The sequence below is a fragment of the Parasteatoda tepidariorum genome, chromosome 8 (assembly GCF_043381705.1).
Source record: "Parasteatoda tepidariorum isolate YZ-2023 chromosome 8, CAS_Ptep_4.0, whole genome shotgun sequence".
Taxonomy (NCBI): domain Eukaryota; kingdom Metazoa; phylum Arthropoda; class Arachnida; order Araneae; family Theridiidae; genus Parasteatoda; species Parasteatoda tepidariorum.
Genome location: NC_092211.1, coordinates 65,860,592 through 65,875,801, shown reverse-complemented (window position 1 = coordinate 65,875,801; position 15,210 = coordinate 65,860,592). Strand labels below are relative to the sequence as shown.

Here is a 15,210-nt window from a genome sequence, read left to right as displayed (position 1 = left end):
ATGTATGTTAGTTTGAAACGAAAAAGACTACCTCGAATGATTCTGCCATCTTGAGAAAATAATGAGACATTAAAGTTTTTCTTTTTCCTTCAAGGAGTATTGTAAATAAAATTTACTTTACTTTAAAAAATTTTTTACTTTTTTTATTGAGAGAACCAAACTTTTTTTTTTGTTTTCAAATAAAAAATTGCAAAATAATCCTTTATGATGGAGAAAATAAGTTACTCTCTGGTACTAAATCTTCAAACCATAAGATTAAATTACTTGAAAACTTTGTTATGACATAGACTTATAATTATATATTATAATTGTATAATTTTATTAACTAAACTTATAATTGTATATTATATAATCATTATAAATAAATAATTATTATTAATAAATACGTGATTATTACAAATAATTGAAGTTTTATCTAACAGCAGGGATGAGATTAGCCAAAAGGTAAAAAAGCTGAATTTCCACGATAGTAAATTTTACGCAAGCACAACCCTTTAGTAATAAATTCTGGACAGTTTAAGGTAATAAATAATGTGTTGACATACAATTGTGTACTAATCTATTATTAAATAAATGACTACATTGATACTTAACATTTAGTGAAAATAAAAATTACTAATTGAAAAAATAAAGCTGGAAATTATATTTTTCCTCAGTTCACATAAGAGACAATTATTACTTGAAAAACCACCTGGTTTAGCAAACTAAAACTACTGAGAATATACATTAATATTTCATTTCTTTTAATAAATACTGTTATGTGATTTATAGCAAATATATCAGTAATATTACTTTTTAAATTATATTGGAAAAAAAAACTTTAACAATGGACCGAATCATTATGTTCATATTGTAGTCTAACTAGAGCACTCTGAAACATATCGATAACAGGGAAGTAGAAATATATAGTAACTCCTTAACATACAAAAATTGCTATTTTAGTTTGAAAAATTACATGACAATCAGCAACTGTTTAAATAATTCTTTTTTATTTGATAAGACTTTTGCATTTTATAGCATAAATAACAGCAATTAAAAATAAAATTTTGATGATGAGTGAATAAACTCTTTTTCCAAAAAAAAAATTTAATTAAATCCCTTTTTAAGTGATTGCTTTTGTTTGCTATATCTTTTATTTTTGCTATATTTAGTCGTTAGTCCATCTTCAAACATCTTGTGACAAATCCTATTTTTTCTTCTTTGCAAGCACAGAATGTAAGTTTTGAATATATTCCCTTCCAGTTTCTCTCATGTTGTAATACTTACATATACTAATAATCGTCGTTTGAAAAACACTTTCTTTGGAATAAAACAGGCGATGGTATACAGTCATCAGCTGTGCAAATATTCATTTAAAAAACTTGCCTATCAGAGAACAGATTTCCACCTTTCTTGTTATCCTTGCTAAAGAGCAATAAGCCGTTGCCCATAACATAGATGAAAATATCAGTCATTATTATCTTCAACCAATATCTATCAAAATTATTATCACCTTTTTTAAAAAAAAATAATTTTCAAATATTAACAAAATAAAGAATACTTTTATTTAATTTTAATTATTATGTACAAAAACAGCATCCTATTCATTGCAATGAATGATGTTATCTGCTGAACATTAAAAATAAATTAAATGATTTAAAATCTTTAATTTTAATAACAAAATCACTTTGCAAATGGATTAGCATGAATATTCACAGAGTTCAATCTTATATCAGAAACAGGTCGAAATGTTTTTGGATTCACGGGTAGTTTTTCTAATTCATCCAAAGTGTCTAAGCCATCTATGACTCTGAAAAAAATAAATAACTCTATTTGTAATGGAAATTTAACAACAAAATGTCACATAAATTTTAAGTCACTGTAGCAAAATATTTCGTTCACTTAGAAAGGTATGTACAATACGATATTACCAATTAAAAGAAAGATACAAAACATTGCTGTTTCTATACCACTCATAATGAAATATAAAACTAAACTCAGTGGTGCGACCGTTAGTAGAAGGCCAACTGTGCCTCTAATTATACGCTCTACTCAACAAAAAGAGAGAAACAAGTTTTTGTGATGTCTTTATAAAAACTATTTTTACATTTATCAAATGCTGTTAAAATTTTTCGGTAAATTAAATAAATTCCCTTACATCAAAAGTAAAGGGCTTTAAAGAAGTTTTTACATGCACAAATAATTAAAAAAAAAAAAGGTTTATTCCCAATGGAAAAAAAATTTAACTAAATTTAGGAATAAACTTTAACTAAACTTGAATATATTTTACTACATTTAGTATTATACTTCACTTTACTTTAAAGTTATAAATTGAACAGATATAAAATAATATGATTTAAATAAAAACATATTTTGCATGATACTTTTAAATGTTTTTTTTTTAATTAGAATCAATTTTAGGGGTAATTATCTTCATATTTTTCATGTCTTTTGTAATTAACAATATAATTTAAAAACTAGAACTTTTAAATAAATAATTTTAAAAATTAATGCTCAAAAGAAATCTTACATTAGACTAAAATTTCAATAAAATAAATGTAATTTATTCATTTAAAAATTAAAAAATTTAATTATTTTTTCTTATAAATTTTATTTAACTCCACATTGAACACACACTATTTACAATAGCTTATGAGTCATTACAAAAAGCTAATAAAAGAACTCTTGAGATCACTATATAAATTTTATTTTTAGCAATGAAATGCAGGAGTTTCATGCTGATATATCTAATGAGCAACTTATAGCTACTGGTAATGGTATTTTTACTAATATTGCTATTAAAATGATTGCATGCCAATTTTATATTAGAATTGATTAAAAAATACGCGTATAGATATTTTTAATAGTGCAAAACAAATTAACATGCTCTAATCAAATAAAGATGAATTTAAAAAAAATTAGTGCAATGACACAACTTACACAAATCATGAAAATATGATTTATTCTTAGCATTTAAAAACATTAATTATATTTTAGGAAATTGTTTTGACTTGTTGTTGCTGTTGTTGCTAATTCCCATCTGGTCTGACGGGGTCAGACCAGATCAATGAATCCGTTGATATTAAGAAAATCCGAAACCAGAATGGGAGAGGAATGAATGTCGTTCCAGTCCAGCCCCTAAAAGTTCCAGATGTGCTCAGGTGATGCCTGGTTTTGTTGGCATTTAGGGCAAAGAAGAAAAATCTTTTGATTTGCAGAAAATGTGAGACTTTTCAGGTGTCTACTGGCCAGTCGGGATAAGCAGGTGTTGGTTTGCCTGTCACCAGGGAGAGATAGAGAGAGTCCTGGTCTTTTTGCTTTATACCAGTAGTGAATGGGTGGAATGTTTTGACTTACAAACCATAAACATTTTTATATTGATATAACTTTAATTTTTAAAAAAAACTGGAATTATGAAACAAAATTTAATAATAAAAAACAATTAATATGTGTTTATGAAAAGTTGTAATGAAGGTTTGAATAAAATTATTGGTTTTTAAATTTTTCATATTTTATTCAGCACAAATAATTAGCACATTTCAATAACTTGTACATTTTTAAAAATAAACTGATTAAAAAAAAGATACTCTCATCATCCATCAAATTCGATGATTTTTTATAACAATAGAGATGTTAATAGCCCTTATTTGCTATGCGATTGATTTTAAGAGAAAAACTGTTAGCAAAGTCTAAGAAATTAAAGAAATACAAGTTGAATGACTCTTTTGACTTAGTTACTAAATTAAAGAAGTATTTAATTTGTTGTTGATCTTATTTAAATTAGTTCATTTCTTTTAATATGATCTAAAATCCTTAATATACATTTCTATGTGCTTAAATAATATTTTCTATTTAATTTTCTATAAAAAAAATACAATTATAAAATTTAAATCTAATTTACCTACAATTTCAATTACACTAACAAAAAAAATGTGTTTTAGAATAAATTGGCATTACATATAAAATTTTGCTGATTTTTATTAAGAAAGTAAATTTATTTTCAAATTTGTTAATATTATTTATTCGCATATGGTTAATTCAACATAACTGAAATCTGTGGAGATTGAAGAAACACTTAGACTTAAGAAAAGTTTGACTTGCTTTAGATCCCCCTTTTCACTTTTTAGTATATAACAAATTTGGATACCTTAATGCATTTGTTAAATATAAAAGTTACAAATTTCAGAATCAACAAAATTTAAGAAAAATAAAAGTTAGTCTGAAATTCATATTTCTGTAAAGAAATTTATAATTTCAAAGGAAGTATTAAGTAAATTTCACTTCTTAATGGTAGATAGAACAACTGGTAATATTTTAGCCTTAAAGGCTGATATTATCATCATATTTATTTTAGCTTACACCATTACCACCCAACCAAGGCCAAACACCTAGTCCCATTTTTAGAGCTCTATCTTAGAAATGGTAGGACAGACATAAGTGTAAATGACATGAACACTTATTTTCTCAAAAATTATTAGAACTGCTCTAAAAAATTTCTAAGCTATATGTTATAAGCTTTTAAAATTTGAAAATACAACATTTATAAATGGTGGAATTGCCCATGTCTGTTTGTCGTTGCTCCCCATAAATGAATTTAACTACTCTTCCAATACCATTCTGGACTATTTATTTCATTTAATAACTTCATATGCCTATTTCTCTTGTTAAATTTCTTTTGTTTTTGAGTAATAATTTTATTTACATAACAATTATAACAAAGTTAATTACTGTGTAAATATGCAACGAAATACATTAGCAATTTGATTGCAAATAACAAATCATTATGATTGGTTATAATACAAAAAGTCTGTAGTTATTCACTTTTGACCTCAAGTTTCATGTTACATTTTACAGACACCAAAATTAAGAATAATTATTCCTTTCTAACAAAATTTTATTGCAATTTCACCACTTGCATAATTGATAGCTAATCATTTCTGATATGATTCCATTCCATATTAAAATATTTTGTAGATTACTTAACAAGCTATGAATTTTTTTTACAGATGTAGTGATAGTGATGTCTCGTCATATGACTGAAGCTTAGGATGAAAATTTAGCCTAAAACAAAGAAATGAAAGAACTGAAAAAAGAGAGACAAGGCTGAAAAGAAGAGAAGGTTTTCCCTATTTTTTTTTAGAAGACTACTCACGGCAGTTTTTTTTAAAGCAAAAACGAATTTTGTTATTATGGTGATGTAGTAATATATGATAATTAGATGATTACCTTATATGACTAAGAAAATGTTCCTTATATAACTAAACTATTGGAGGACCCAAAACAAAGACTAGTATGAACAAAAATAAAGTTGCATGTATGGCTAGGGTCATATTCTTGTATGGCATAACTTTTGGAATAACACTTGACCAAAAACAAATATCCAAAAAGAAAGTTTTTGCTATTTTTTAAAAAGCCTATTCACAGAATGCTTCAAACAAAAATTAACAATTGTTATTTGTTGCTAAAATGCGCGAATATTTTTTTATAAATTAAAATTTGGTGTGTTAAACTTCATCTAATTTTAAAATAAAATATTTTTGTGAGCATAAACGTGGTTCTAATTTAAAATTAAAATAACAAAAACTTTCCTTTAAGTATATCATGAATTGGGCATAAAATAGAATAAAATAAATTTTTCTTTTTCCTTGAAGAAACGCAGCTTTAGTATTCGTAAATAAATTGCAATATAAATATTGAAATAATTTTTTTTTATATTTTAATTCAATATTTGTTTGATATACAAATTAAATTGTTGGTAGCAGGCATGCATCCAGAAATTATTTTCGCCGAAGGACTAGAGTTACACTTTTCAAAACAAATGTTAAGCCTCAATATTCAAGAAAACAGCATTAAATATATTATGTTCATTGATAATTAATTGAAAACCAATTGAAAACTAAATAAATGTTTTCTTCACATTAACTACACTGTCAGAAATTTTGGAACATCTTAAACCATAACATGATTCATCTTTGCTACAATCTCATTACTGTGCAAAGTTGAACCATATTGTCTAAGAAATTTGATTACATGATATGGTTCAACTAGAATAGTAACAGGGCTAAATTTAACACTATATTAAGGTTGCAGCAAAAATTTGAAGCGATAAAATGAAAACCTACGTAAAACAATGCTGCAAATAAAATTAGTGGAAATAGTTTTCTATAATCGGTTTCAAAAATTCCATTGCTTATTGAACTCTAATTCTAACCAAAACCCAATAAAATAAAAACCTAAATAAAGCAATGCTAAAAATAAAATTAATCAAAGCACTTTCTGTAATCAAAAATTTCATTCTTTATTGTATTTGATACTTTACCAAGAGCCTATATAATATAATTTCCATTCTACTCATATTAAATTGTGCTTAATAATTCTTATTTAGAATTAGATGGACTTAATCAAAGAGATCTTTCAATAATATACAGTCAAAAAAAGTTAGGCACAATCAACAGCTAAATATAAATCCAAATAAATTTCATAGCAAAAAAAAATTAGATAAAATTTTATGTCTTACTTTCCAAAAAGAGTATACTTCATATCTAGTTGAGGTTGTCTACTATAGGTAATAAAAAACTGTGATCCGTTAGTGTTTGGACCACTACTTGCCATGGAAATCATTCCTCGAGTACTGTGCTGCAAAAATTATTCGATATGTACTACAAAGCATAAGATGCAAAACAATGCATTTAGTTTAATCTAGCTCAAGCACATGGGTGTTTCAAGGGGCAGGCTTTTGAGGAGGATGAGATTAAAATACACAGATACAATATCATTTTGGAAATTCCTGATTAAAAAAATTAAGACGAACTTCTCCTTTTTGTTAAAGATCTGCAGAATGATTTTTTAAATTTCTTAGCTTGTTTTAAATTAGCTAAATTTAAACACATAACTTTTTTATTTGTCTTAAACATTGGTAGGGGTCTTTTTCAGATTTCTGATTACTATGGAGGACATATTACTAATGGGGGCATTAGTAATATGTTCCAAAGATCCTCATCTTCAAGTGGAATACAGAATCTTTAGCTGAGTTTTAAAATAAAATTTAAAAAGTTAACAGAAAAATCTATGATTTATTTAAGAAGTTAACTTATTTGCTGCATATTTTTATCTTGTGTTAATTTATTGTCGAAATGAGCAAATGGATGTGCAAAGCAGAGAAAAAAAATTTTTCCTCACATCAGTCTCTGACAAATTGCCTTTGGGTTGGGATAGAGAAATTTTAGGATAGCCTTTTTTCTCCTTTAAAGGGGTAATCCTAAAAATTTTCTGCGATGGCAGATACATAATTGGTAGCAGATTTAGTAGTATCTGCACTTGAATGAAAAAAGAAGCATTTTTAAAAAAAGATTTTAAAAAAATTTTAAAAAGTTAAGCAAAAATATTTTTAGAAAAAAAAAGTGGGAGAAAATACTCTAAATATGGAAAATTGAGTAGCAAAATATGAGGATTCTCCCTTTGAAAACCTAAAATATTATACATTCCAATGAAGGGGTAGAAAGGAAAGAGAGATCGAAACTTTTTATATCTTTCTCCAACATAGAATATCTTCATGCCTGTCAATTCAAGGATAATTGTCGACAACTATGGCAGTAGATTAATAACCATACTTGACATTCATTTTGTTCGATATTTTGACTCATAGCATATAATGAAATCTTTAAATTTGTAATTTCTTCAATTTTTTCTTAGAAACATAAAATTTATTTATTTTCCCCTCTAATTTAAACAAAAATTTGGAAAGTCACGAAAGTTTCAGAGCATTATTGAAATTTTTACATTATTAAGGAAGATTTAAGTACATTTTTTTTAATGAAATAGAAGATAACTTTGAGCTCTGATATGATAAAAGAAAAATATAAAATACATGACACCCAATAGATTTAATACAAAAAAAATTTACATACTATTTGTTGTGCATCTACATAGAATATTTATTCCACTAAACAACACTACATGTTTACCCAGTTTTTTAATAATATCAAAATTTAAGAAGTAAACAATAATCTCAGGTGGAATATGTCATCAGAATTAAAAACAGTTTTTTTTTAAAGAAATATTATTAAAAAAAGAGAATAAAATATTATAAGGTATACCTTCAATTCATCCTTAAGTTCATCTTCAAATTTCTTTCCCCAAATACTAAGCCCACCTTTTCCGGTTCCTAAAAATATATATGTATACATAGTAATTTAAGCTAAAGTTTTCCATTCTTGGCCTTTGTCATTATTGATCATGGTTAAAGTAAAAAAAATTATAAACAAGATAAGATAAATTGAATAAATCAATTCAACTACCAATAAAGTATAATTCTTATATCATATTTTCCAGGTAAGAAAAAGAATACAAAATATTTAAATCTATAATAACAGAACTTCCTTCGAAAGAAACGCAGCAGAATTTTCATACGAAAGAATAATTGAAGCAATAAAGAAAAGAGAAAACAATGGAAATACAAATACGGCTACCGAAGCTGACGTCTTTAGGGGAATTTAGGGAAAGTCAAGAATTACAAATGCATACAAATTATAAAACGCATACAGTTTTAATAAATATTTTTATTTTTCTTACTATTTCGTAATAGTCAAAAAATTTTGAACTGTAAGGTACATAATTTTTTAGACCAGAATGCAATTTTAGATAGCAAAATACAAAATTTGATTGAAATTTGATGAATAGTTCTAGGAAAATCAAACTTTTAAAACTTTGTATTTTTAAAATTCGATCTCTCAGGATCTACTGGATGCTTAAATTTTGTATTTTGCCATTTAAAAAATTGCCTTCCTTAAAATGATGCAAAAAATTTTATATCTTACTATTCAAAATATTTTCAACTATCATTGAAAAAATATATAAAATAAATAATAAATATTTACTAAAAGTTATTTTTTGCATGAAATTATATTTGAATAAATGAATTTATAATTCTGTGCAAAAATTTTTCAATTAACTTGAAAACTTTGCAAGATATGGCAATAGACGCATAAAGTAAAATTAACATTACGGGGTTCAAACTTTGGACCGCTCTCTGGATCAAACTATTCAGACCATATTTCCGAGATTACGGCTATTGTGATGGTCATCAATCTGAATCCGTTTCTTATTCAAAGAAAGTACGTTTCTGATTTAGTAACTTTAGATATCTACACTAATAAATCAGCATAGTTGAAGTCATCCCTTTGAACTATTAAGATTGAGTCATAAAAAGTGAACATTATTAGATCCAAAGTTACTCGGGGTAATCCATTTTTATTTTATGCACTGCACATTATATTGATATGTTTTTATGCAAAAAAAAGTGAAAATTTAGTTCAAAGTTTATAATACTTCATAATAATTAATATTACTTAATAATATCATATAATATTCCCACACTAAAAATATATTTAAACAAAAGAATTGTTCATCAAAAATATACCTGTTGGATCTCCAGTCTGTATAATAAAACCTTTAATATTTCTTAGAAAAACACAGCCATCATAATAATCACTGGCACAGAGAGCCAAAAAATTCTAAAAAATAAATACCATAGATTACTGCTCAGAATTAAAATATTTATTAATGAAATAACTTTATCAAACATTGCAATTCAGAGTATACTGAAACTGCAGAACATTTTGCTTTATTAATTTCAAAGAGTTTTCCAATTTATTTTTGGAAAAAAAATTTATGAATAAGATGTAATCATTAAATAAAATGCTCACAGTTGTTTTTAAAGGTCTGAAATGTCTGGTTATCAACTTGGATTAAATTCAGTACAATAATACAAAACAAAGAAAGAAATGGATATGTTTATTATTTCTATGGTGTTTAAATTTACAAAATATATAGTCACATCAAAAAATAAATTTTATTTTATGTTGGTACTATGAAAGAAAATAAAAAGATATTCTATGATGTACGGTAAAAACTCCTATATTGTTTTATATTATTTATAAAAAAAAAAATTTTAATACAAACAAACAGTGAGCCTTCAAGGGACCGAAAATTTGGTCCACTATAATCTGGAGTTCAGTATATCCGTTCCTCAGACAATTTAACTAATGGTTCCAAACTCCTCCTTTTATTATACATTATTTAAATAAATGACTGAAAAACAATATGTAGTATAAAAAAATGTGTTAACTTTTATTTTCATTGCAAATATTGGCTTGATTACATCTATTTTCAATTTTTCTGTTTATGTCCTATCTTATCTTAAATGAAGAACGTTTTATGTTTACTGCTCGCCAAAGTTTAATTTGTGACAGTTATTTGCAGGATTCTTTAACCGAACAGAGAGTAAAAACGAGTTGAAATTAGTGCCTTTCACAGATTAGTGTCCACCCCTTTGACCATTAATGAATAACTACGCATTCCAATGCGCTCTCTCTCATAGAAAATAAATATTGACCCCACTGGCCCCTTACAGTTGCAACATCTGCTGGTGTTGGCCTTTGTTTAGGGATGGGAAAGTGAGATAAAAGAAGCAAACAAGAAAAATGTTTATTGCTATATTCCATGCAATACATGGTTTTAAATCGGTTTATGTATTTATCATATTAGGCATATGTATTTATTATATCAGGCAATTTCTTAAAAACTACATAAGATTTGTTGAAAATTATATCACTGGTTTAGACAAAAATAAGTACTTTTAATGAATTTTGTAGTTCATAAACATATATTTAAGCTCCATTCAAAAAGTTAATTTATAATCATAGTTTAAAATTATTGTAAAGATTTCTAAGCCAAACTATTTGTAAAATTATATGTGACGAGCCAAAAAATGATAGTTAATTTTGTATAGTTCATATATTTTAAGCCGCAATAAAAAGGTTAATTTCTAATCATAGTTAAAAAAAATTATTGTTCTTAAAGATTTCTAAGCCAAATTGTTTCAAAAATAATATCATGCATTGGGCGAAAATGGAGAAATAAGTTATTTTAAATAATTTTATATACTTCATACACATGTAGTGAAGCTGCATTGAAAACGTCTATTTCTTATGATAGTATAAAATTATTTTTCATCAAGAATTCTAAACCAAACTGTTTCAGAAAAAACAGCATATGTTGAACGAAAAATGGAAAAATTAGTAATTTTGTATAGTTTATATAATTTAGGCTTCATTTAAAAAAGCAAATTTCTAATCATAGTTTAGAATTATTGCTCTTAAAGATTTCGAAGCTAAACTGTTTCAGAAGCTGTTTCGAATTTTTTATAGTTTATATAATTTAGGCTTCATTTAAAAAAGCAAATTTCTAATCATAGTTTAGAATTATTGCTCTTAAAGATTTCGAAGCTAAACTGTTTCAGAAGCGCAGATTTGCGTCTTTATATTTAGCCAAACATCCACTTACATCACAATAATGAATTAATAACTTCATGTAGCTTTTATTTCATGAATATTTTGTAATAAAAATATTAATATAAGCTTGCTTTTAAGTGATTTGAATGAAAAAAGTACAACCCTGCAAAATTACAGTTCTTTTCAATGAAAAGCAGTAGGTAGTACACTAATTTTTTTTTAGTCACTAAAATGTTCATTCTTTTGTTTAAAAATTCTTTGATACTTAAAAGTAATTTTATACACATTCACGTCAATAAGGTTAGCTACCAGAATAACTAATTCACATTAATTTCATTTAAGAAGAATTAATTACTCACATTAATTTCATTTAAGAAAGTTAATTTAATTAAATTAAAAGTGGGCAGACTTTGGATTATATTCCTCAACAAATAATGCAAACAAAACAGATCGTAACATACACAGAAAAAATGAAGACAAAAGTAGACACTGGTGTAAACATGTTGAGACAAAAATCAAAGAAATTGGTAAAAGTACTTTTTAGGATAAAGTACTTTTTCTGAAAATTATGTGAGGCAGAGGCATAACTTAAGTGTTATGCTCCTCTAAGGACTGAAGAGGCTGAGAAGAATGAAACATAGACCCATGATTTTCACAACAAATTTTAAAAATTCACAATAAATAAGAGCAAGTAACATAAATACAGGAAATCATGACATTATTTATTAAAAAATTCAATCTGAAAAGGCAAATAAATAATTTGGTTTAATTTAATATTATAAAAAAAACAATAACTTGTTATTAGAACACCACAAGTGTAACATAAAAATAAATGTAAGTTACATATTTTATTTCTTACCATTTAAATAATTACTGCAATAATACAATAAGTCTCATGAAGTACATGAATAAAACTTCCATAATAATTCATTAAAATATCACAATTAAATTACAGGCCGGGATAACCTGGTTGGTACAACACTTGTGAGGTAAGGAACGAGAGTTCGAATCTAGCCAACCGGAGAACCCCCGTGTATTAAATAGTGACTGGTGCACATTAATGCTGTCCGGCTCACAAAGTCTTAAGTTCCCACAACCGATCAATACCTCTGGGGGTACTGATCCAAGAGTTTCCTTGTCTACTGGATTGGGTTTAAAATTTCGAGGCTACGGAGTTGAACGTTGGTAGTCATAAACTCAAATTTGGGTCGGCTGTTCAACAACGGTTATAAAATAAAACAATTAAATTAAAACTAAATTTTCTCTTTAAAAATAATTCTAAACAGTAATAGATCATAAACTAACCTCACATGCTTTAGGGCACTGTTCACAAAACAGTTCGATTTTCAAATCACCTACATCAGTATGTAAAGTCACAGACTGAAAAAGAATAAATAAATAAATAACAAGCATTAACCCTAGAAAGTGTGTTATTAAAATGTATCAATAACTTTTTTCAGATAAAGTTTGATAAAATTCTGGTGAAAAAACTGCCCCAGAAAAAAATAGGCAACTTCCTAATGCTATATTAAATTTAATTAACATGCTACAAGTAACCAAACTACTGCAGTTGCTACTTTATTTTCGTAGTTTATACTATTGTAATGCACTACTGTTTGAAAAAGGCATTGTTGTGAGTTGTGTAATACCAAAAATAAAATTCTTTAAGATGCGTTGCAATTACTAATGTTATTTTAGTAAGGAAGAAAGATTCAAAGGCTGCAAATTTTTCAAATCTGATTAGTGAAAACCTCATGAAATCTCCGGGACTAAGCATTTTAGAACGAGAAATGAGTTTGGCAAAAATGCACACTCGTGATCAATTTTAAAAGAAAGCATATATGTTATTTCAATTAAGAATATGATATTCTGCTCTGAAACTTTAGATATACACTGCATTTCTGAGAAAAATTAAGTATCTTAAACATTTAAGAAATAATAGACAATTTTACAACATTTTTCAATTAAAAATATACTTTCAAAAAAGGGATATAAGATTGAAAGAAAGTATTCATAAAAGGATATTTCTGTATCATGATCTGTAGCGCTAACTTAATCACCAAGGTGTCATGTAAACTTCAAATTTGCTATTTTTTTTCCTTAAATTTGTAGATGTGTGCTGAAGAGTGATATTTTCCTATCGTGATCTGTCTCGCCAACTACAATCGGCAAGATGCCAAATAGATTTTAAACTTGCAAATTTTTTTTTAAAAAACATGTAGATGCTTGCCCGGGGATGGCTACGAGTTATACCTTTCAAGTTAGTCCCTTTGTGAGATGTTTTTTTTTAGTGTCTCCTTTGCGGCTGCCCAGAAGTTGCCAAGACTTGGCCATTATTCTGCCACAGATCACGAGGCGGAAATCTCCTCAATATAAGAATTGTTAATTCTTTACAATATATCATGTTAAAATAAACCAATTTATTATTCAAAACCATTTTTCATAAATGTTCTCTTTCTATAAAAAACTCTTTTTAATTTTGAACATGAGTGTAAGTTAAATCCTCCGGCTAAATTCGTTTCCTAAAAGCAATAAAGTAATCAATATCACTACATTTTGAAAGTAGTTTCTAATCATGAAATTGGCACACCTGCAAAATCAATAAATAAGTTGCTCAGGATTATTAAAATAATAAATAATATAACACTATATCAAAAACTCTTCTTTTTTCAAAAAATTACTCTAAATTATGAGTAAATTTTACAAACATTAGTTTTATCATATAAAAGCATTCACGTAAACTGTTAAAGCATACGTATAATTAAAATAAGTATTAGATTTTACAATAAAATATGAACAAGCGATGGATATTTGTTAGAAATGTGTATACAGACAGAGTATGGGGGAAATAGCTGGGAAATAATTACTACATCTCAAAAATAATTGGGTTTTTTAAAACGAAATGAAAATATGTTTTTTATATGTTTACCATTTTTTGAAATTTACCAATTGAAACAATTGCCAGACTTACTTTTTCGACGAAAGAAAGTTTAACAGTCTTAACTGTCTATTTCACTAATATGCAATGCCTTATTTTCACGAAAAACATTTCTTAGAGAGTAATTCCTACTGCCTCAAATTTACATATCATTGTGCTAATCATCAATGGAAATGTACCATTGCTGTTATGTTTTATTTTAATTCGCTTTTCTAAAGAAAGTTTTTATCGAAACAATATATAAGTTAATCATGCCATAACATATTTAAAATAGTAACCTTTATGCACGTTTTCTGACTCTGAGTAATCAATTCTATGAATTAAAATAAAATGCATCCTCTTGACTGCTCTTGTGGACACTTGAGAACAATTCTCATTGCTTGTAATTTTTTGTCACGGGAAAATTTCCCACGTGAACGATTGTTGTTGTAGTTCATTTACGTCGCACTAGAGCTGCACAATGGGCTATTGGCGACAGTCTTAGAAACATCCCTGAGGATGATCCGAGGACATGCCATCACAATTTTGATCCTTTGCAGAGAGGATGGAACCCGTGCTTCGGTAGCCTGACGACCTGCACGCGAAGTCGAGCACTTTACTGCAGAACAGTTTAACGAGGACCAATACCGCACACCCTCAGTCCCTATGCAGACTGATCCAAGTGGTTACCCACCCGCACACTGACCGCAGTCAGTGATGCTTGACTTCGGTGACCTGCTGGGAACCGTGTCTTAACGATCAGTTCACTGCGAGACCCCACGTGAATGAATACCAATCGTATGGAAAATATTTATTAGCAAAACCTACCATCAGGACCACATTCACATGAAAAAAAATTTATAGCAACCAATAAAAAGTTTAGTAAAACCTTTATTTTTTTCTCTCTCTCTCTTTCTCATAAAAGCAATCTTTGTAAATTATCATGCCAAATTCTATGTATACACTGAAATTTATAAAAACTCATTTGAGAGTAGTGATAAGTAATGCCGGCCTTTCATCACT

The 15,210-nt window shown here is 27.1% G+C and overlaps 1 protein-coding gene across 2 annotated transcripts; it reads right to left on the bottom strand.

The window, feature by feature from the left end:
• Positions 1-1,521: 1,521 nt before the first annotated feature.
• Positions 1,522-14,272, bottom strand: LOC107440143 (peptidyl-prolyl cis-trans isomerase-like 3). 2 transcript variants are annotated; one of them, XM_016053014.3, is made up of 6 exons: positions 14,200-14,272; positions 12,576-12,650; positions 9,398-9,491; positions 8,076-8,143; positions 6,497-6,615; positions 1,522-1,789 (listed from the first exon to the last, which is right to left on the bottom strand). In XM_016053014.3, exons 1-6 carry the CDS (start codon positions 14,200-14,202, stop codon positions 1,663-1,665), a joined length of 486 nt encoding a protein of 161 aa, XP_015908500.1. In that variant the 5' UTR covers positions 14,203-14,272; the 3' UTR covers positions 1,522-1,662. The 2 variants fall into 2 exon arrangements, with proteins under 2 accessions (XP_015908500.1, XP_042899434.1); XM_043043500.1 differs by lacking the exon at positions 14,200-14,272 and adding an exon at positions 13,824-13,854.
• Positions 14,273-15,210: the final 938 nt, after the last annotated feature.

Excerpts from the sequence above, each read along its gene's own strand:
- LOC107440143 (XM_043043500.1), bottom strand. The coding sequence starts at position 13,847 with ATGATTAGAAACTACTTTCAAAAT. Across the intron at positions 6,616-8,075 it reads AACTTAAGGATGAATTGAAG|CACAGTACTCGAGGAATGAT; the intron begins GTATACCTTATA and ends TAATTTTTGCAG. Across the intron at positions 1,790-6,496 it reads AAGTATACTCTTTTTGGAAA|AGTCATAGATGGCTTAGACA; the intron begins GTAAGACATAAA and ends TATTTTTTTCAG.